This window comes from Dysidea avara, chromosome 11 (assembly GCF_963678975.1).
Source record: "Dysidea avara chromosome 11, odDysAvar1.4, whole genome shotgun sequence".
NCBI lineage: Eukaryota > Metazoa > Porifera > Demospongiae > Dictyoceratida > Dysideidae > Dysidea > Dysidea avara.
Window position 1 is genome coordinate 6,752,554 of NC_089282.1, and position 24,599 is coordinate 6,777,152.

The 24,599-nt window shown below is 38.8% G+C and overlaps 1 protein-coding gene across 1 annotated transcript; it reads left to right on the plus strand.

The window, feature by feature from the left end:
- The first annotated feature begins 320 nt into the window (after positions 1-320).
- LOC136237633 (uncharacterized) lies at positions 321-24,169 on the plus strand. Its single transcript, XM_066027850.1, has 11 exons — positions 321-634; positions 13,458-13,563; positions 13,648-13,876; positions 17,118-17,626; positions 18,460-18,629; positions 21,032-21,485; positions 21,539-21,734; positions 21,782-21,919; positions 21,975-22,123; positions 23,279-23,428; positions 23,481-24,169. Exons 1-9 carry the CDS (start codon positions 321-323, stop codon positions 22,073-22,075), a joined length of 2,217 nt encoding a protein of 738 aa, XP_065883922.1. The 3' UTR covers positions 22,076-22,123; positions 23,279-23,428; positions 23,481-24,169.
- Positions 24,170-24,599: the final 430 nt, after the last annotated feature.

Sequence of the window (24,599 nt, forward strand, 5' to 3'; positions counted from 1 at the left end):
GGTTCTTGTTGTAAATGTTCTGACAGGAATCACCTGGGTAGAATGGAGATTTAAAACAATACTTATTACATTGGCCAGTAGCCATCACCAGTTCTTTAGTGACGATTACTATTATTATTATTATTATATTTACTGTAACAATGCAATAAACCACTATTATAATTATGGTGTTTCTAGAGCTCCGGCAGCCGGAGGTGGTTTGCCAATGCTACAGCTCCGTCACTCCATCACGTGATGTGATACTTCAACACGCGGTATTTCAGTTGAACTATAGACTGGGCCGCCTGTCGCCTGTACCTGTGTCGTGCTGTATGGTTTAAATGGAAGAAAGTTACTCTGAGCGGGAGGGAGTGTTAGGGACTGTTGAAGAGGAGTGTGACAGCGTAAACTTTGTTCTTGGTGAGAAGTTTTCGTCTTACGAGCAGCTGAAGGAGAAGATTACTGCGTACCAACAAGGGAATAATGTCCAGTTAGTCTACACTGACTCGCGGACGCTGGATGCTGCTCGGAAAAGAGCACCGAAGAGAATACAGAAAGCAAATGAAAAATTACATTATTATTCTTTGCACCTTACGTGCAATCTTGGTGGAAAGCCGTTCCACAGCAAAGGATCTGGCCAGAGACCTTGTCACAGGTATAGCAACTAAGTGGTCGAAACTTATTTAGCTGATGATGCTACGTATAATATTACTAATCAAAAACAGCCAAGCTGTAATAAAAGGTGCGGCCCTCAAAAAGGCCATGGTGAAAAAAGATGTGAAATCCAAGGTGGCGGCCAAGAAATGGCTGTGATGGTAGGTTAATGGTTACATTTTAATAACAACAATTCAGGTGAATTTGGTGCCAAGACCAAGCGGCACAAAATTCACCTGAATTGTCGTTATTAAAATGTAACCATTAACCTACCATCACTGTTTATCTGCTGCTAAGGCTTCAGTTGCCAACATTCACTCTGCAACTTTCAAGAACCATGCTCGCCACAACTTACGCTCTGCTCACATTGAATATTGGAAGTCAAAACTGGAACCATTAACTGTTCAAAATAAATTTTTAGATATTGTAACTCTGGAGCAAGCTTGCCCTCTGTGGAAGAGACTGATGTATGGCCTCCCTGAAAAACAGCTGTCCTTCCTGCTACGTGCTGGTTGTGACACTCTACCAACCCCTATGAACCTGGCCAGATGGAACATCATTACTGACCCTAGATGTGCTCTTTGTCAAGCTCCTCAACCCACAACAAACCATATTTTGACTGGCTGTCCTGCTGCTCTAGATCAAGGCAGGTATACCTGGAGACATGATTCAGTTTTACAGGTCCTTGTTCATGGGCTCCAACAGCATTTACCTGAAACATTCAAACTTTACGCTGACCTTCCTGGTTATCTAGCTAGTTCCAGCCCCCCTAGTACCATCCCAACCAATCTTTCCTCCACCCTCAGCAGGCCTGACTTGGTATTGGTTTCTAATGATTCCATTTGTTTGTTCGAATTGACAGTACCAACTAATACCCAGCAACATCTTCTTGCTGCTAGAGCTAGAAAGGAAGATCGATATAGCTCCTTGCAATATGACCTCCAGCTTTCTGGGTTAACTGTCAATCTTGTTCCAATTGAAATTGGTTGTTTAGGCCACTTTTTGCCAGAAACAATTGCTCAAATCAATTGAAATTGGTTGTTTAGGCCACTTTTTGCCAGAAACAATTGCTCAAATGGCTACTGCTTGTGAAGTGCCAAAGAAAACCATAAGATCCTTGTTTGAGCAGGCAGCTCGCATTGCTGTGTCCTGTTCTTACAGAATTTTTAATTCTAGAGCCTCCCCGGGCTGGGATCTTTTAGACCACCTTAGGTAAACTTTAAGTAATACATATATGTAGATATAGTTTTTTTTTGTTTTTTTTTGTGTATTGTAATTTAATTTACCTTTAGTTAATGTAAGTCTTTCCAGGGCTCCTGTACTGATCCATCAGCACATGGTACCCCTGTGTCTAGGCCCCTGTATGCTTGTAATGTATATTTTGTCTTAATCATTAAGACGTTTATTCTCTTTATTCTCTCTTGGCTGCCACCTTGGATTTCACATCTTTTTTCACCATGGCCTTTTTGAGGGCCGCACCTTTTTTTACAGCTTGGCTGTTTTTGATTAGATATCACTTCTTTTTGTATTTGTATACTGCAAAGCCGGCCTATGGCTGGCTTTGGGGCTTTTTTAACCCATGTGTTTTTTTCTTTAACACAGGAAGAAGAAAAGAACTTGAAGAAGAATTTTAGTACTTCAATTATTTTTGATTTTATTAGTAATTATACAAATTATATACATATCAAGACACACGGTAGTGTGTCGTGCGGCCCAAGAAGCCGGCGCGCCACACCGTGAGTATATTGACAGGAAGAACGAAAACGTCATTTTCACACCTTTGTATCTCGGTGATCACTTATCTGATTGGAACCAAATTTGCGACACAGTTGCCCGCCAGCCAAGGGAGTCTACATTCCAAATTTGAAGGAAATCGCTCCAGCCATTTCCGAGATACGAGCTGCCAAAGTTTCGTTTTTTTTTTCTTCGTCTTTTCGTACACTTGCAAAAATTGCTATAACAAGCAAACACGTACTCCGATCGCCTTGAAATTTGGCACACAGAAAGGGAGTCCAAAGGCGAATCCTAGCATCAAATTTGGTACAAATCCGATGAATGGTTCAGGAGTTATGACCGATTATTCGCGTAAAACAAGATCGATTTGTTGTCACGCCTACAGGGTAAACCGCTTCATGGAATGAGTTGAAAATTGCTATGTATATGGAGTAACCATCGTAGGAGTGCCTTTTGGTGGTTTGAAAGGAATCGAGATAAAGACCAGGGAGATATGACACAAAACCCAACCTGTGTCACAATTACGCGATCGATTTTTGGTAATAAAAAAGTATTAGTTTTTACGCCTACTAGGCAAACCGCTAAGAGCAATGAGCTGAAAATCGGTGTATAGCTGGAATAATCTTCATAGAAAGTCTTTGCAGTAGTACAGAAGAATCGGATTACAAACCACTGAGTTATGATTCGAAAGCCAACTCCGTGTAGCAAATGCGAGATCGAGATACTCTAATAGAACAGTCACCCTAATAGATCATTCGGCTAATTTATTTATTCCATTATAGAATTTTATTACATCACAAGTTATTCTGTAGGGAGTTCAGCTGCAAACAGTTAATCTTATAGACAGTTCAGCAAGAAGACAGTCACCATGAGGAGAGTTAAGCAAATATATCACTATAGAGATTCAGAACATTACAAGTCACACTGAAGAAAGTTCAGCTATAAACAAGTCATGCACTGTGTAGAGAATTCAGCTACAATTAAGTCACTCTCTAGAGAATTCAGTTACACAGAATTCAGCTACACACAAGTCACTGTGGAGAGAGTTCAGCTACAAACAAATTACCCTTTAGAGTGATCAGCTACAAACAAAACACTTTGCAGGGTGTTCAGCTGCAACAAATCAACCTTTAGAGCGATCAGCAATGAACAAATCAACACAAATCTACCTGTAGAGAGATAAGCTAGAAACAAATCACCCTGTAGAGAGTTCAGCTACAAAAGATCACCCTGTAGAGACATCAGCTAGAAACTAGACACAATGTAAGGAGTTCAGCTACAAGCAATCACCCTGTAGAGAGTTCAGCTAAAACAAATCAACCTGCAAAGATCAGCTACAAACAAATCACCTTATAGAGAGTTCAGCTACAAACAGATTACCTGTAGAGAGATCGGCTACAAACAAATCACCCTGTAGGGAGATCAGCTAGAAACTACACACAATGTAAGGAGTTCAGCTACAAACGAATCACCCTGTAGAGAGTTCAGCTAAAACAAATCAACCTGCAGAGCGATCAGCTAGAAACAAATTACCCTGAAGAGAGGTCAGCTACAAAAAATCACCCTGTAGAGATATCAGCTAGAAACAAATCACCCTGAAGAGAGGTCAGCTACAAAAAATCACCTTGTAGAGAAATCAACTACAAACAAAACACTTCGCAGAGAGTTCAGCTACAAACAAATCAACCTGTAGAGAGATAAGCTAGAAACAAATCATCCTGTAGAGAGTTCAGCTAAAACAAATCAATCTGCAGAGAGATCAGCTACATACAAATCACCTTATAGATAGTTCAGCTACAAACAAATTACCTTGTAGAGAGATCGGCTACTAAAACAAATCACCCTGCAGAGAGAACAGCTACACACATATCAACTTGTATAGAGATCAGCTACAAACAGATCACCCTGTAGAGAGATCAGCTACAAACTAGACACAAAGTAAGGAGTTCAGCTACAAGCAAATTACCCTGTAGAGAGTTCATCTACAAACAAATCAACCTGTAGAGCAATCAGCTAGAAACAAATCACCCTGAAGAGAGGTCAGCTACAAAAAAACACCCTGTAGAGAGATCAGCTAGAAACAAATCACCCTGAAGAGAGGTCAGCTACAAAAAAATCACCCTGTAGAGAGATCAGCTACAAACAAATTGCCCTGTAGAGAGATCGGCTACAAACAAATCAACCTGCAGAGAGATCAGCTACACACAAATCAACTTGTAGAGAGTTCAGCTACAAACAAATTACCCTGTAGAGAGATCGGCTACAAACAAATCAGCCTGTAGAGAGTTCAGCTAAAACAAATCAACCTGCAGAGAGATCAACTACAAACAAATCACCTTATAGAGAGTTCAGCTACAAACAAATTACCCTATAGAGAGATCGGCTACAAACAAATCAACCTGCAGAGAGATCAGCTACACACAAATCAACTTGTAGAGAGATCAGCTACAAACAAATCACCCTGTAGAGAGATCAGCTAGAAACTACACACAATGTAAGGAGTTCAGCTACAAATAAATCACCTTGTAGAGAGATCAGCTTCAAACAAATCAACCTGCAGAGAGATCAGCTACACACAATTCAACTTGTAGAGAGATCAGCTACAAACAAATCACCCTGTAGAGAGATCAGCTAGAAACTAGACACAATGTAAGGATTCAGCTACAAGCAAATCACCGTGTAGAGAGTTCAGCTACAAACAAACCAACCTGTACAGCGATCAGCTAGAAACAAATCACCCTGAAGAGAGGTCAGCTACAAAAAATCACCCTGTAGAGATATCAGCTAGAAACAAATCACCCTGAAGAGAGGTCAGCTACAAAAAATCACCTTGTAGAGAGATCAACTACAAACAAAACATTTTGCAGAGAGTTCAGCTACAAACAAATCAACCTTTAGAGCGATCAGCAACAAACAAATCAACCTGTAGAGAGATCATCTAGAAACAAATCAACCTGCAGAGTGATCAGCTACAAACAAATCAGCTTGTAGAGAGATCAGTTACACACAAATCAACCTGTACAGAGATAAGCTAAAAACAAATCAGAGTTCAGCTAAAACAAATCAATCTGCAGAGAGATTAGCTACATACAAATCACCTTATAGATAGTTCAGCTATAAACAAATTACCTTGTAGAGAGATTGGCTACAAACAAATCACCCTGCAGAGAGATCAGCTACACACAAATCAACTTGTATAGAGATCAGCTACAAACAAATCACCCTGTAGAGAGATCAGCTAGAAACTATACACAATGTAAGGAGTTCAGCTACAAACAAATCACCCTGTAGAGAGATCAGCTACAAACTAGACACAAAGTAAGGAGTTCAGCTACAAGTAAATCACCCTGTAGAGAGTTCAGCTAAAACAAATCAACCTGCAGAGAGATCAGCTACAAATAAATCACTTTATAGACAGTTCAGCTACAAACAAATTACCTTGTAGAGAGATCGGCTGCAAATTAATCAACCTGCAGAGAGATCAGCTACACACAAATCAACTTGTAGAGAGATCAGCTACAAACAAATCACCCTGTAGAGAGATCAGCTAGAAACTAGATACAATGCAAGGAGTTCAGCTACAAGCAAAATCACCCTTTAGTGAGTTCAGCTACAAACAAATCAACCTGCAGTGAGATCACCCACAAAAACGCACTTGTACAGAGTTCAGTTACAAACAAATTACCCTGTAGAGAGATCAGGTAGAAGAATTCACCTTGTAGAGAGTTCAGCAACAAAGAAACCACCATGTAGAGAGTTCAGCTGCAAACAAATCACCCAGTAGAAAGATCAGCTAGAAGAAGTTACCTTGTAGAGAGTTCAGTTACAAAGAAACCATCATATAGAGAGTTCAGCTACAAAGAAATTACCCCGTAGAGAGCTCAGCTAGAAGAAGTCACCTTGTAAAGAGTTCAGCTACAAAGAAACCATCATGCACAGAGTTCAGCTACAAAGAAACCACCTGTACAGAATTCAACTACAAACAAATCACCCTGTATAGAGATCAGCTAGAAGAAGTTACCTTGTAGATAGTTCAGCTACAACAATTCACCCTGTAGAAAGATCAGCTAGAAGAAATCACCTTGTAGAGTGTTCAGCTACAAAGAAACCGCCATGTAGAGAGTTCAGCCTCATATAAAGCACCTTGTAGAGAATTCAACTACAACAAATCACCCTGTAGAGAAGAAGTTACCTTGTAGAGAGTTCAGCTACAAAGAAACCATCATGTAGGGAGTTCAGCTATAAAGAAACCACCATGTAGAGAGTTTAGCTGCAAACAAATCACCTGTAGAGAGTTCAGCTAGAAACAAATCACCCCGTAGAGAGATCAGCTGGACGAAGTCACCTTGTAGAGAGTTCAGCTACAAAGAAACCATCATGTAGAGAGTTCAGCTGCAAACAAATCACCCTGCAGAGAGTTCAGCTACAAAAAAATCACCCTGTAGAGAGTTCAGCTAGACGAAGTCACCTTATAGAGAGTTCAGCTACAAAGCAACCATCATGTAGAGAGTTCGGCTACAAAGACACCACCATGTAGAGAGTTTAGCTGCAAACAAATCACCTGTAGAGAGTTCAGCTAGAAACAAAATACCCTGTAGAGAGACCAGCTAGAAGAGGTTACCTTGTAGAGAGTTCAGCTACAAAGAAACCATCCTTTATATAGTTCAGCTACATTTCAAGTCACCCAGTAGAGAGATCAGCTGCAAAAAAATATCCTGTGGGGCATAATGGGCATGTAATAAATATATGTATATAATTTGTATAATTACTAATAAAATCAAAAATAATTGAAATACTAAAATTCTTCTTTAAGTTCTTTTCTTCTTCCTGTAGTAAAGAAAAAACACATGGGTTAAAAAAGCCCCAAAGCCAGCCATAGGCCGGCTTTGCAGTATACAAATACAAAAAGAAGTGATATCTAATCAAAAACAGCCAAGCTGTAAAAAAAGGTGCGGCCCCCAAAAAGGCCATGGTGAAAAAAGATGTGAAATCCAAGGTGGCGGCCAAGAAAATGGCTGTGATGGTAGGTTAATGGTTACATTTTAATAACAACAATTCAGGTGAATTTTGTGCCGCTTGGTCTTGGCACCAAATTCACCTCAATTGTTGTTATTAAAATGTAACCATTAACCTACCATCACAGCCATTTTCTTGGCCGCCACCTTGGATTTCACATCTTTTTTCACCATGGCCTTTTTGGGGGCCGCACCTTTTTTTACAGCTTGGCTGTTTTTGATTAGATTTCGTTTCTTTTTGTATTTGTATACTGCAAAGCCGGCCTATGGCTGGCTTTGGGGCTTTTTTAACCCATGTGTTTTTTTCTTTAACACAGGAAGAAGAAAAGAACTTAAAGAAGAATTTTAGTACTTCAATTATTTTTGATTTTATTAGTAATTATACAAATTATATACATATATTTATTACATGCCCATTATTCCCCACAGGATTTTTTTGCAGCTGATCTCTCTACTGGGTGACTTGAAATGTAGCTGAACTATATACAGGATGGTTTCTTTGTAGCTGAACTCCCTACAAGGTAACCTCTTCTAGCTGATCTCTCTACAGGGTATTTTGTTTCTAGCTGAACTCTCTACAGGTGATTTGTTTGCAGCTAAACTCTCTACATGGTGGTGTCTTTGTAGCCGAACTCTCTATATGATGGTTTCTTTGTAGCTGAACTCTCTATAAGGTGACTTCGTCTAGCTGAACTCTCTACAGGGTGATTTTTTTGTAGCTGACCTCTCTGCAGGGTGATTTGTTTGCAGCTGAACTCTCTACATGATGGTTTCTTTGTAACTGAACACTCTACAAGGTGACTTCTTCTAGCTGATCTTTCTACAGGGTGAATTGTTGTAGCTGAACTATCTACAAGGTAACTTCTTCTAGCTGATCTCTATACAGAGTGATTTGTTTGTAGTTGAATTCTGTACAGGTGGTTTCTTTGTAGCTGAACTCTGTACATGATGGTTTCTTTGTAGCTAAACTCTTTACAAGGTGACTTCTTCTAGCTGAACTCTCTACGGGGTAATTTCTTTGTAGCTGAACTCTCTATATGATGGTTTCTTTGTAACTGAACTCTCTACAAGGTAACTTCTTCTAGCTGATCTTTCTACTGGGTGATTTGTTTGCAGCTGAACTCTCTACATGGTGGTTTCTTTGTTGCTGAACTCTCTACAAGGTGAATTCTTCTACCTGATCTCTCTACAGGGTGATTTGTTTGTAACTGAACTCTGTACAAGTGCGTTTTTGTGGGTGATCTCACTGCAGGTTGATTTGTTTGTAGCTGAACTCACTAAAGGGTGATTTTGCTTGTAGCTGAACTCCTTGCATTGTATCTAGTTTCTAGCTGATCTCTCTACAGAGTGATTTGTTTGTAGCTGATCTCTCTACAAGTTGATTTGTGTGTAGCTGATCTCTCTGCAGGTTGATTAATTTGCAGCCGATCTCTCTACAAGGTAATTTGTTTGTAGCTGAACTGTCTATAAAGTGATTTATTTGTAGCTGATCTCTCTGCAGGTTGATTTGTTTTAGCTGAACTCTCTACAGGGTGATATACTTGTAGCTGAACTCCTTACATTGTGTCTAGTTTCTAGCTGATCTCTCTACAGGGTGATTTGTTTGTAGCTGATCTCTCTACAAGTTGATTTGTGTGTAGCTGGTCTTTCAACTGGTTGATTTGTTTGTAGCCGATCTCTCTACAGGGTAATTTGTTTGTAGCTGAACTCTGTACAAGGTGCTTTTTTGTAGGTGATCTCACTGCTGGTTGATTTGTTTGTAGCTGAACTTACTAAAGGGTGATTTGCTTGTAGCTGAACTCCTTACATTGTGTCCAGTTTCTAGCTGATCTCTCTACAGAGTGATTTTTTTGTAGCTGAACTCTCTATAAGGTGATTTGTTTGCAGCTGAACTCTCTACATGGTGGTTTCTTTGTTGCTGAACTCTCTACAGGGTGTTTTGCTTGTAGCTGAACTCTCTGCAGGGTGATTTGTTTCTAGCTTATCTCTCTACAGGTTGATTTGTGTGTAACTGATCTCTCTACAAGCTGATTTGTTTGTAGCTGAATTCTCTGTAAAGTGTTTTGTTTGTAGCTGACCTCTCTTCAGGGTGATTGTTTATAGTTGATCTCTCTACAGGGTGATTTTTTTGTAGCTGACCTCTCTTCAGGGTGATTTGTTTCTAGCTGATCTCTCTACAGGGTGATTTTTTGTAGCTGACCTCTCTTCAGGGTTATTTGTTTCTAGCTGATTGCTCTGCAGGTTGATTTGCTTGTAGATGAACTCTCTACAGGGTAACTTGCTTGTAGCTGAACTCCTTACTTTGTGTCTAGTTTGTAGCTGATCTCTCTACAGGGTGATTTGTTTGTAGCTGATCTCTATACAAGTTGATTGTGTGTAGCTGATCTCTCTGCAGGGTGATTTGTTTGTAGCCGATCTCTCTACAAGGTAATTTGTTTGTAGCTGAACTATCTATAAGGTGATTTGTATGTAGCTAATCTCTCTGCAGATTGATTTGTTTTAGCTGAACTCTGATTTGTTTTTAGCTTATCTCTGTACATGTTGATTTGTGTGTAACTGATCTCTCTACAAGCTGATTTGTTTGTAGCTGATCACTCTGCAGGTTGATTTGTTTCTAGATGATCTCTCTACAGGTTGATTTGTTTGTTGCTGATCGCTCTAAAGGTTGATTTGTTTGTAGCTGAACTCTCTGCAAAATGTTTTGTTTGTAGTTGATCTCTCTACAAGGTGATTTTTTGTAGCTGATTTGTTTCTAGCTGATATCTCTACAGGGTGATTTTTTGTAGCTGACCTCTCTTCAGGGTGATTTGTTTCTAGCTAATCGCTCTACAGGTTGGTTTGTTTGTAGCTGAACTCTCTACACGGTGATTTGCTTGTAGCTGGACTCCTTACATTGTGTCTAGTTTCTAGCTGATCTCTCTACAGGGTGATTTGTTTGTAGCTGATCTCTCTACAAGTTGAATTGTGTGTAGCTGATCTCTCTGCAGGTTGATTTGTTTGTAGCCGATCTCTCTACAAGGTAATTTATTTGTAGCTGAACTGTCTAAAAGGTGATTTGTTTGTAGCTGATCTCTCTGCAGGTTGATTTGTTTTAGCTGAACTCTCTACAGGGTGATTTATTTGTAGCTGAACTCCTTACATTGTGTGTAGTTTCTAGCTGATCTCTCTACAGGGTGATTTGTTTGTAATTGATCTCTCTACAAGTTGATTTGTGTGTAGCTGATCTCTCTGCAGGTTGATTTGTTTGTAGCCGATCTCTCTATAGGGTAATTTGTTTGTAGCTGAACTCTCTATAAGGTAATTTGTTTGTAGTTGATCTCTCTGCAGGTTGATTTGTTTTAGCTGAACTCTCTACAGGCTGATTTGTTTGTAGCCGATCTCTCTACAGGGTAATTTGTTTGTAGCTGAACTCTCTATAAGGTAATTTGTTTGTAGCTGATCTCTCTACAGGGTGATTTATTTGTAGCTGACCTCTCTTCAGGGTGATTTGTTTCTAGCTGATCTCTCTACAGGGTGATTTTTTGTAGCTGACCTCTCTTCAGGGTGATTTGTTTCTAGCTGATTGCTCTGCAGGTTGATTTGCTTGTAGATGAACTCTCTACAGGGTAACTTGCTTGTAGCTGAACTCCTTACTTTGTGTCTAGTTTGTAGCTGATCTCTCTACAGGGTGATTTGTTTGTAGCTGATCTCTATACAAGTTGATTGTGTGTAGCTGATCTCTCTGCAGGGTGATTTGTTTGTAGCCGATCTCTCTACAAGGTAATTTGTTTGTAGCTGAACTATCTATAAGGTGATTTGTATGTAGCTAATCTCTCTGCAGATTGATTTGTTTTAGCTGAACTCTGATTTGTTTTTAGCTTATCTCTGTACATGTTGATTTGTGTGTAACTGATCTCTCTACAAGCTGATTTGTTTGTAGCTGATCACTCTGCAGGTTGATTTGTTTCTAGATGATCTCTCTGCAGGTTGATTTGTTTGTTGCTGATCGCTCTAAAGGTTGATTTGTTTGTAGCTGAACTCTCTGCAAAATGTTTTGTTTGTAGTTGATCTCTCTACAAGGTGATTTTTTGTAGCTGACTTCTCTTCAGGGTGATTTGTTTCTAGCTGATATCTCTACAGGGTGATTTTTGTAGCTGACCTCTCTTCAGGGTGATTTGTTTCTAGCTGATCGCTGTACAGGTTGGTTTGTTTGTAGCTGAACTCTCTACACGGTGATTTGCTTGTAGCTGAACTCCTTACATTGTGTCTAGTTTCTAGCTGATCTCTCTACAGGGTGATTTGTTTGTAGCTGATCTCTCTACAAGTTGAATTGTGTGTAGCTGATCTCTCTGCAGGTTGATTTGTTTGTAGCCGATCTCTCTACAAGGTAATTTATTTGTAGCTGAACTGTCTAAAAGGTGATTTGTTTGTAGCTGATCTCGCTGCAGGTTTATTTGTTTTAGCTGAACTCTCTACAGGGTGATTTATTTGTACTGAACTCCTTACATTGTGTGTAGTTTCTAGCTGATCTCTCTACAGGGTGATTTGTTTGTAGCTGATCTCTCTACAAGTTGATTTGTGTGTAGCTGATCTCTCTGCAGGTTGATTTGTTTGTAGCCGATCTCTCTACAGGTAATCTGTTTGTAGCTGAACTCTCTATAAGGTGATTTGTTTGTAGCTGATCTCTCTGCAGGTTGATTTGTTTTAGCTGAACTCTCTACAGGGTGATTGCTTGTAGCTGAACTCCTTACATTGTGTCTAGTTTCTAGCTGATGTCTCTACAGGGTGATTTTTTGTAGCTGAACTCTCTTCAGGGTGATTTGTTTCTAGCTGATCTCTCTACAGGTAGATTTGTGTTGATTTGTTCATTGCTGATCGCTCTAAAGGTTGATTTGTTGCAGTTGAACACCCTGCAAAGTGTTTTGTTTGTAGCTGATCACTCTAAAGGGTAATTTGTTTGTAGCTGAACTCTCTCCACAGTGACTTGTGTGTAGCTGAATTCTGTGTAACTGAATTCTCTAGAGAGTGACTTAATTGTAGCTGAATTCTCTACACAGTGCATGACTTGTTTATAGCTGAACTTTCTTCAGTGTGACTTGTAATGTTCTGAATCTCTATAGTGATATATTTGCTTAACTCTCCTCATGGTGACTGTCTTCTTGCTGAACTGTCTATAAGATTAACTGTTTGCAGCTGAACTCCCTACAGAATAACTTGTGATGTAATAAAATTCTATAATGGAATAAATAAATTAGCCGAATGCTCTATTAGGGTGACTGTTCTATTAGAGTATCTCGATCTCGCATTTGCTACACGGAGTTGGCTTTCGAATCATAACTCAGTGGTTTGTAATCCGATTCTTCTGTACTACTGCAAGGACTTTCTATGAAGATTATTCCAGCTATACACCGATTTTCAGCTCATTGCTCTAAGCGGTTTGCCTAGTAGGCGTGAAAACTAATACTTTTTTATTCATAAAAATCGATCGCGTAATTGTGACACATGTTGGGTTTTGTGTCATATCTCCGTGGTCTTTATCTCGATTCCTTTCAAACCACCAAAAGGCACTCCTACGATGGTTACTCCATCTACATAGCAATTTTCAACTCATTCCATGAAGCGGTTTACCCTGTAGGCGTGACAACAAATCGATCTTGTTTTACGCGAATAATCGGTCATAACTTCTGAACCATTCATCGGATTTGTACCAAATTTGATGCTAGGATTCGCCTTTGGACTACCTTTCTGTGTGCCAAATTTCAAGGCGATCGGAGTACGCGTTTGCTTGTTATAGCAATTTTTGCAAGTGTGCAAAAAGACGAAGAAGAGGAAGAAGAAAAAAAAACGAAGAAAAAAAAACGAAACTTTGGCAGCTTGTATCTCGGAAATGGCTGGAGCGATTTCCTTCAAATTTGGAATGTAGACTCCCTTGGCTGGCGGGCAACTGTGTAGCAAATTTGGTTCCAATCAGATAAGTGATCACCAAGATACAAAGGTGTGAAAATGACGTTTTCGTTCTTCCTGTCAATATACTCACGGTGTGGCGCGCTGGCTTCTTGGGCCGCACGACACACTACCGTGTGTCTTGATGTGCAGCACGATTAAGCAGAATTGCAAAGCTTGTATAAAGCTTAACTTAAGTGAAGATGGCCAGTACCTCATCACAGACGTCTGCAATACTCACAATCATGAAGTCAGCAAGGTACAGTATGCTAGAAATTAATTACATCATGCATTGGGCTATTTCTATTACGTGTGTACATGTAATTTTTTTTCTTTCTAACAGGCTATTTATGATCATTTATCCCGACAACGAAAGTTGACACCATCTGAACGGAATGAAGCTGCTGAATTGTTAAAATTAAGGGTGAACAATAAGCTACTTCAGCAGCACCTATCACAATCAACTGGGAAGATTGTTACCCTAAAAGATGTCAGCAATATAAAGCACTCAATACGGAAAATGGATGGAAATGATTTGGAAAAATTGTCTTCTTATCTGAAGGCAATAGAAGGTAAAACATTTTGTGTAACTGAGTAATGTACATCACCAAATATTTTATTTATTGTGCATTGCAAGTATTCCACATTTTCGCACAAACCTAATTTTACAGTATTAAATCGATACAATGGGTGAAATATTTGTGAACAATAAAAATTGTGTAAATTTATTGAACACTTGTTTTCATGATGAAGAAAGGTGCTAAGTGCAAAAACATATTTCCCAAAGTTTAAAACTCTTTGTTTACTATCATCAATGTTCCCAAAGATATGAAAGATATGAGCATTAGTATGCTCCATGTTCAATAAGCCATTCACTCTCACTTTTTTCAAATTTTACCCTTGTAGTGCTGAAAGGCATAAATTACTTATTAATTTTATGAGAAAGTAACAGTGAAAGTCATGTTGATTGTACTTGTAAGTTGTGACTGTTGAACTAGGCACATGTAATTTATTTTCAAGTTCCATTTTGTCACTGTACAAATCAATCTTTCTGTTTTTACCAGTTTTCTTTGAACGTTCTTAGTTTACAGGCTGACACTTTGGTTGACCATTCCTATGTAGATAAATATGTAATTAAAATGGAGTTAAAAATGCAGATCCAGTCTTATATAGCAGCAGTACTTCTTTGAGCACATAACATAGTTATCTCATATGCACTTGCATAATATATATTATGTGCATGCATACTTGAATGCAGAAGTAATAGAGGGGTGTGTAAGCACCCTTCTATATCTCCTCTAACAGACTGGAAACTGACTTACTAATGGACTAGAAACTTGCCTTAAATATGTATATATGCACTACTTAACTGCATGTGTAGTTGTCTTAAAACAATATCAATTGCAGTTATGCTAACCTCTGAACACAATCTTGAAGAGTGCTTGAACTGATATAGGATGCAGATTCAAGGCTGCCAGGCTTCCCAGGTACAGTCATGGATTTTTCTCCTTTCTGCAACTTTTCAAATACGCTTAATATAACATCTTAAACAGGCTGTAGGACCAGGTGTCCTACAAACCTTCAGTTGCACTTGTGCTGTAAAGCCTTAAAAGAAATAAATAACCCCTGCACTTGAAACTAGTTTGAAATCCAGTGGTTAGAAGTAGTATACTCATCATGTTATGGCTGTAAACCTGTTGTAGTGACGTGTAATCCAAGAAACAAGCTTGGAAGATACCATCAATTATATGCTATAGTACGTATTTTTTGGATTTTTATTCAAATTAACTGCTGCAATTATTGCTTTTGCAAGTCCCACACACCTGCACGTGCCAACACACACACACACACACACACACACACACACACACACACACACACACACACACACACACACACACACACACACACACACACACTGAACGCCACAGGTGTGAGTGCTTTTTGCATGCCATATGTACAGTGCTGTATATAGCAGGGTTAAAAATCAAGAGTTATTTGGATTTTCCAGGTCAACTGAGCCATAATGTTTGTGTCAAGTAGGTCACATTTACAAAATATCGGATAACATGAATGACGTATCAATCAAGTTTTATCACTGCATTGGTTTAGGTGGATGGCAATGTAAGTGTGCCACTGGTGGGGTTTCATGCAGAATGAATGATTAGTAAAAATGTGACCGAATTTTGGAAAACCGTCGATATACGCACAACAGCACTTTTGTAATAAAACGCATTTAAAAACTATGGGTAAAAAATGCAAGCTCCAGAAAAAAAATTATGCAAGTTTTTATCGTCTCACTGGTGGGTGAATTAAGCCGCCAATGGATAAATCCTGGGAATCATCGTGTTCGCCTGTCCATAGGGAGTACAAAAATCTTTGTTTCATCTACATACACGAAGGATTCCAAAGTTACAGACGTTTGTTTACGTTGCACCCACTTATTGCGATTATATTGTTGAAGTAGTTCATCAATAAAAACTTATCTGGTTTGGAATAATGTACTATTTATGGCAACATTGAAATCAGGTCACTACTACCGATTCAGATGACCTGGAAGTAACCCAAGGTGTTCATGTTCACTATTTATATCTAAAACTTCTAGCTATATTTTGGGCACCCCACTAGTACCGTATAGCGGAAAATTTTGGCGGGAGAAAATTTTGGCAAATTTGGCGAGCGTGCATTGATTCGCCAAAATTTTACTCACCATTTTTCTAAACACTGAAAGTGTAGTAGACGCTGTTCATTAGTGGGTGAATATTGTTACAGCGGTGAGTGGTTAGTCTTCCTATCCCATTGAATACAGTATGGTTTTAGACTACTAATAGCTCAGGCAGATGGGCAATTCAGCTCAAGCGATTCAGCTCAGTGCCCTCGCCTTGCTTGCCACGTGCGTCCCAGTGACTTAGCGAGCTAGTGCATGCTGTTTTAATTACAGCTAGCTCTCGAGCTAGCTATTTGCATAAGAGCGCGTCAATTCGAATGAGAGGCATTGAACTGTAGTAAGCTTCGTCGCCTACGCAGTCAGATTAAAATTGCGTAGGCAAAGTAATGTCATACATTCGCCAAAATATTATTCGCCAATTTCTGCCAATGATCAATTCGCCAAAAATTTCTCCCGCCAATATTTTCCGCTATACGGTATAAGTATTAAAATTTTTAGCTATATAGCGTGAGCTATAATAATGATCAGTCAGTAAAATAATTGGTGTTGGTTTGGCTAAATAAGTAGGTTCATCACCTATGGACAATATCACACATTTCCAATAAGTGGGCATGCCCCACAAAAAAAGCTGGCAAAGACTTATACAATCACTGTGTTTCCCATTGAGTTGTATGATATATAATGGATTAGTGGGGCATAGCTCCACGTATGCCTACAGACATGCAGTAATAGAAAAATATTATCTATGCTACATAGTGAATGTGACTCACTAAAGAGCTCAGACCATGATACACCATGATGCATCAATTCCCATGTCACCAAACTAAATGATTAATGTCACATGCGATCCAATTTGGGTCAGACGTGGATATTCTGTAAACCAGCTCAGAATGTGACCCGGGTGACTCGACCCTGATTCAACGTTGATTTGTACAAGTGTATAATGTTTTGTTCAATATTTGATATTAGATATAACTGCTGCTATGTATCATAAAATGTAGCTCTTGATCCATACCTTGGTTTTAGGGTTAGTTCCAAATTACTATAGGGGTCAGTGGGTCATCAAGATCAGTTTCAACCCTAATATGTAGAACTTATGTACCCGTGTACATACTTGAAGTGCTCTTTAGAGCTATTCCTTCCAGGATCAACAGTTGAATTTCTGTGTGATGAAGACAAGAATCTTGTTGGTATTGTTTTTCAAGACGGCATTATGAAATCAACCTTTTCTGCTTTCCCAGAAGTTTTACTGGTGGATGCAACATATAAATTAACAGAATTGAGGATGCCCGTGTACTTGATGATGGTGGTTGACGGAAATGGTCAAAGTGAAATTGTGTGTGCCTTTGTTACAGTTTTGGAAACTGAGGAGTCAATGGGAAAAATGATACAAGTTTTCAAGTCTCACAATCCAGCTTGGGCCTCCTCAAGAGTTTTAATCTCAGACAAAGATTGCAGTGAGAGAGCTGTTTTTGCAAAAAAGTTTCCAGGTATTTGTTTACAGCTTTGTTTATTTCATGTGTTACGAAGTTTTAGACGAGAGATTACTTGTGACAAAATGGGAATCAGAGCTGGAGAAAGAGATCATGCTTTGGAAATTTTGTTAAAACTTGCATATTCTAGGTCTGAGTCAGACTACAATCAGCACTATGAAGTAAGCAAGAATGTGTGATGCATAAGTTGTTACTACTTCATCAGTGTAAATAGCTGATGTGCTTATTGTAGTCATGCATCTGTATTAAAACCATACTCACTGTACACATGGCTCAATCATGTATATGTGACCTGCTGAGTCAAAACCCGACTTGCTTGATTTTACAACTACTTTGTTGTTTAGAGAGAATAAACAATGGGGTGTTAAAGTTGCAGTCTTTTCTGGTCAGTACTATGTACTTTTGGAGTTACAGCACTAGAAAGCAAAACTTGCAACATTGCCGTGAATTGAGGTATTCATCAAGGTACGATAAACTTACATTTTACAACATAACTTACGTTTTTTTGTGGTACAAAAATGAAGCAAGGATATTCTCCATGAAAAGGCAAATCTAGTGATGTATTACGCATTTCAGTTTATGACATTTTTCACTGATTTGTGAATGCTTGATTAAATATCATCTGGCTACTTATACTGAGTGAGCTACACAATAGCTTATTAAGAGGCGTGGTTACCATTTCTTGATTTCTACAGCAATTAAGAGAAGACAATAAGTATCTGCTTAATAGTTGGCTTAAAAGGGTTCCAGCTAGATAAAAAGCTAGTTAACTACACATGTACAACTCACCTATAAGCGAGTTTTAAAAAGGGTTAGGCTAACTTATTTCAAAATGGGCCTATCTAAATTTGTAGTATTAAATCTGGGTGGCGCATTTCAAAATGGGTTGACCAATTTTACATCAGTCAGATTTCGAAGAGGTTTATAACACTATTGTATCATGTGTATTATGCATGTAGGTATGTTATGTGACTTCATGGTGTTGTTATTATAGGATTTACGGCTTGCTGGTCTCACCACAGTTTTTACTTACTACAATGATAATTGGCATCCCATTCGAGAGGAATGGGTAGAATGTTTTAAGAACACAGCCTTCACCCTGGGCGAGAGGACAAACAACAGATTAGAGAGTATCAACGCTAAAGTGAAGAGTGTTTGTGCAAGGTATCTGCATGCTTGAATGCATACCTAGACAAGTATAAGGGAAAATTAAGAATTGTAAATTCAATTAGGGATCATAGAAAAAGTAGGAGGTCACCTACACTTGCAGATAAACTAGTGGACATTTAATCCATAATTCAGTCATGGATACAAGGATAAATGTTCACTAACACATTTGCAGGTGTAGGCAACCTCCCTTGTTCTCTACTTTTTTACTACTGTATGATCCCTAGTCAAACTTTAAAACTCTTATATATGTACTTGTTTGTTTACATTTTCGCCAGAGGTAATGTTTATGACTGAAAATGTGCCCCAACTATAAATTATTGTCTTGAAACCATTACACTTTTCTTTCAGCTATTTTCAGCTCATTTCACAGTGCTACAAACAAAAAACAGTAGAAGTGCCTCTGCAATCAATCCAGTAACCATGGAAAATACGGATGATTCCTGTTTACAATTGTATGGAAGCCATTGCGCTACCGCAATCAACACCTTGTTATCACAAATTGATACCTTCGGCTGTTAACAAAAAGAAATGGGACACAAAGGAGGACAAAGGTAAGTCCATGATGTGTACATTGTACATACTGTGGTGCATCTGTCAAGCTAAAGCAACATTGAATAAAATAGCTAGCTATTATCGAGTTGCACTTGTCTGAAGGCATCAGGCAGGCAGACAGGCAGTAGAAAATTGCATTAAACAAAAAAATTTAAAAATCTATTGGAAACATTCTGAAGGCACTTTTGGGCTTGGTTATACCTAACCAATACTGCCAAGGCGACAGGATGGTATTGTGAAGATGATTTTTGGATGATATTTTTGGCCAACTCTCCATGTTCCCTAATATAAAGCACAGTATACCGCATAATGTATGATACACAATTCATATTCAAGGGCTAAACATTAAAACATATCTATTGTGATTATACGTGTGGATCATTTACTGTATGAGTAACTACCATGGCTCACCATATTATAGGGACTTTTCTAGACGGTTTCACTCTGTTGTAATTATTATCCAAGTTAGGGAAAGAATGATAACTAAAAAATATTATATAAGTGTACTTGCTTATTACCATGTACTGTATACTGTACTAGTGCAAATCGTTGCATGATAGTAATGATTTCAACATTTCTCATCAATGTATGTACCACTCTGCGTGGGTAGTTCAAAGGCACCGCCAGTGCCATAATTTGTATATTGCACTGCTGCAGACCGCAGCGAGTGCATTATAACTTATAACGCACTGGTTGCGGTTTTGTAGACCACAACGAGTGCATTATAACGCCGACTGCAGTGCAATATACAGATATTGCACTGGCTGCGGTTTTGTGCAGCATAGCACAAGTGCCGTACAAGTGCCGGTGGCGAAGACTACTAAGACACCTCACCTATAATAGGTGGAAAGACACTACACAGATAACTCGAATTCTTTTATAGCCTGACATGTAAAGGTTGATTGTGGGCCATAACGTCACTGATACGTATAATGTTTACAAGCACCCAATGGCAATCGAAAAGCCAACACGGGTGGCCACAACTCTAGTCTACATATATATAAACATACTTATACACCTTACTAGTCTGGTACCATCTTAGCCCAGATTAAACTGTAGTCTACTTCGACAATGACTCAATAAAACAAATATATTCTAAATAATACTAACCTTTATGTTCGATTGTGGTAACCAGTTTTGTCATGCCACCAGATTCGAGCGTGAATAGTAAGAATTAGACTAGTATCGTTTAGTAGTTAGGTTTTGTTTACTTAAACCGTCTATTTAGCTCCTTTTTTCGCTCGAGAGAATCACTATCAGTATGGCGATTAGTCTGGCGCTTAGTCTATATGGCGATTGATTGATCACGCTGGCATGCTGAGCACTACATGATGAGAGTCGAACAGCGAATGCAGGTTAGTGATATAACCCATAGCGTACTAGCTTTCAATATCTCAGGTGGCTGCAGTATTGCAGGGGGAACGTCATTGCAACGTCATCGCAACGTCCGGCTTGGTTACCCACAATCGATGTTAGAAACCTGGCCTTTATAAGTGTTACAGCTGTCTTGTGAGACTCTCCCCACCTATTAGGTGAGTGGTACATAACAGTTATACAACGTGCACTCGTGCTCTGCCTGTATAAACGCACTTGCCTTCGGGCCTAACGGCCCTCAGGCTCATGCGTTTATATCAGGCAGAGCACTCGTGGCCGTTGTATAACTATATAATGTACCATGATCACTTATACCTATTCTTATACTGTTTAATTACTTAGTTTGCATGCCTCAACCAGCACATCCTTAATATATACCTCTTGTGTTCTTGCTCATGGATAGATGAATACAAAATTATATATGTATATTTTATGTAATATCCTAATTTAAATTATAAATCATTGTACAGGTACAGCACACTCATGCATTTTTTTGAACACTTTTGTGCCCTGCTGTCAACTTTACGGAATGAGAGGGATCACTGCACATTGATGGCTATGGTGAAGAAAAGGATTGATATGAAAGATCCTGTAGAAATTGAATACTCCTCTGTTCTCACACCTTATGCATTAAATTATGTATCCAAGCAGCTTTCATTGCGGAGGAAGGTCACCATAGTCTCAGAACATAATCGAGAATGCCATATTACATCATCGGAAGGGATTTTGAAGGTGACAGTCAACAGATGCCACTGTGCATTTTGGAACACCACCAACCTCCCTTTTCGTCATATTTTTGCTGTGCGAGAAAGAAAGAAACACCCTTTATTTACTCCCTTACTTCTTGCGGAACGTTGGACAAAGGATTATATGAGAGATGCTTACTATAAAAAATCAGAATTAACAGTTGAGGCTTCAAGCAGTGTGAGTAGTATATGATTATACAGCTATAAAATTCACTATAATTGTATGTACAGATTTCAAGTATTGGGCATGGACCACAACGGTCATGTTTAACACAGCACCAGAAATACCATAAAAGCCATATTGTTGCTGTGGAGTTAGCTTCTCTTTCTTCCGAGGTTGGCATGACTGAATTCACAAGAAGGTACACTTTGCTACAGACCTTGAGAGATATATGGGCATCTGGAAGGGATGCAATTCTTTGTGCAGGTATGTAATCACCCGTATTTGTTAATATTTTTATGACATTTATGCAGCTCAAGATCAGCACTGCAGTGACCAAAGAGGAACTGTTGCTGTTACTGCAAGTCAATCCCTTGTTGGTTGTGTCAGTGAAGGTCACAGTGCTAATCAGAATGCTAGGAATGAAGGCAGTCAAGCTGTTGAGAATGCTGGTGAGTGTGGACTGACAAACATTTTCAGCACTTATGCAATGAACTCTTTTGATAGGTACATGTACGACACAATCTAATGCTGTTTGTAGTAATAGTAGTGGATCAAGTACCAGCCAGGTGATAATGAAAGTGATGGTACAAGAAATAGTGAAGTAAACACTACAGAAAATCACGTACTTGAAAAGAATGATCATCATGATCAAGGTACTTTGTAGTTTAATGACTACTTAAATTTTACATAGGATATGAGCTGCCTGTACCATTGGTAGATACAGTGCAAACTAGAAGCAATGGTGTGTGTGTGTGTGTGTGTGCGTGCGTGTGTGCGTGCGTGCGTGCGTGCGTGCGTGCGTGCGTGCGTGAGCCAAGTGGCTAGAGCACCTGCCTGATAGTCAAAACATTCTAGGTTCAGTACCTGGTTATGCAGTTACTGTTGTTTCCTTGAGCAAGAAATTTTCTTCACATTACTTAGCTGCTCATGGGGACCTGATGACTTTGCATTACTCAGGTGCTAAAAGTTAAATCCTATTGGGGCAAGACTAATAAAATACAAGAGGTTGTATCATGTCTCACACTTGAAGGTATTGTTAGCCAACCTTCACCCGACATGAATAGTTGGCATTTGCTTCCTGAGTTAACACCTGGTAGCCATTTGATGTTACAACTCCTAGTGTCCACTAGGTAATTTTGATGTGTGTAGTATGGTAGTTGAAGGGTTTGATGGTAGCCATTTGATGTTACAACTCCCAGTGTCCACTAGGTAATTTTGATGTGTGTAGTATGGTAGTTGAAGGGTTTGATGGTAGCCATTTGATGTTACAACTCCCAGTGTCCACTAGGTAATTTTGATGTGTGTAGTATGGTAGTTGAAGGGTTTGATGGTAGCCATTTGATGTTACAACTCCCAGTGTCCACTAGGTAATTTTGATGTGTGTAGTATGGTAATTGAAGGGTTTGATTCTTGCATTTGCTTTGTGCAAGTGTACATATACCGTAAATCAGGAAAATTTCAATGCAGAAAATTTTCGTCTATTAAAATTTCTATGCTACATATTTTTGTCACTTTTGACGGAATAGCTAGCTATACGTTAATATTTGTATACACGAATTATCCATATAATAGTTAACAATAATTCGTTGTTTTAATTTTCATCGATACAGCCAGCGATGAAAATCTTTTGACGACAAACTTTTCCTGTTTTACGGTAATACAGTATGTGTTGTGTGTGTGCATGTTTGTGTATAGTATGTGTATTGTGTGTGTGTGTGAAATAGTGTAATCAGTAAATTACCAGGGGTGGTATTAGAACTGTGGTACAAACTTGCAAAACATTTATCACAATCTGATTGCATCCACAGAGTTACAAAGTATTAGGCTACCTAGTAAAATGCGAAAGAGAGGAAGACCTAAAGGAGCTGACAAGACTGTTATTGGTCTCCCTAGAAAGAAGTCCAGAGGAAGCAGGCCTGTGTCATTCCTATACAAAGGTGCTAAGAAAAAGGAACTTGGTATGTATGTTAAATAACCTGTGTGGATCTTGGAAGATGTTTTCATTTTTAGTGATTTTAACCTGGTTTGTTGATCTACAAATTGCAAAGGACGCCATAGATGGGAGCTGAATTATAGAAGAGGATGATGTAGAAATGAGACCTGAGATGGTTTCATCATCATGCACTGATGAAAATGTCTGCTTAGATATGTGCAGGAAGTATTGCACCCGGGAAGCATGGGCAGCTATTAACATTGTAGTATCTATAATTCAAGCCAATCCCACATGGTATTGTGGAAGATGCACAAGGGAGATAATTGACGATGAACAGAATTCAATTGTTTGTGAAAGCTGCTTAGTATGGTACCACTTTAATTGTGTTGGTCTCTAAAGATCACCGAAGAGGAGAGTATGGATATGCCGCTCATGCTTTGAAGAATCTGCTGACCAATAGGTAGCCCAAGATTATTTCACGAAGTAGTGAAACATTAATTAATTTAAGAAATTTCTTCTTTGCTGTACTGTTATAGTTCAAATGATCAATTCTGTACTATAAAAGGTGCAGCCAGTAAATGACAACTAAAAATAATAATCACTTTCCTGGTATATAGACAATATACAGAATGACATGGTGTGTGCATACAGTAGATATGTGTGTATACAATGGAACTTGTGGACACTTTACAGAATTGGGATGTAAAACTTTGGAGTCGGATCTGTTGACTCCATTTTTCTTGATGTGGAGAATTTGTTAAAAAGTTGGTTTCACTATTTCAAATATTGATCTTTTGACTACAGGGGAACTTGAGCAGTACTTGAAATTGTTCCATGTTGGAGAGCTGCAACTTGATGTTATAATATGTAGATGTAATACCCTTCCCAAAATCTCTGATACACCCCTTAAATTGTGAGTGACAATTACACTGTATGTAGATCAGTTCGATCTTGAGACAGTCTAGCTAATATGTAAATATTTCCCAGGTTAAAACTGCATGCACTGAACACATTAACTTTCACACTTGTAGTGCTGAACTGACTATTAAGTTTGATATCCAAGAGCCCAAGTGTCTTAAATTATGCCTGTTTTTAAAGTAACACATTAACTTTCACTTGTCCTTAAATTCAATTTCAAGCTTTAAAAGTCTCTAAGGCAGGTTGACCTTTTAAATAGCACGCTCAACCAGCAAAAG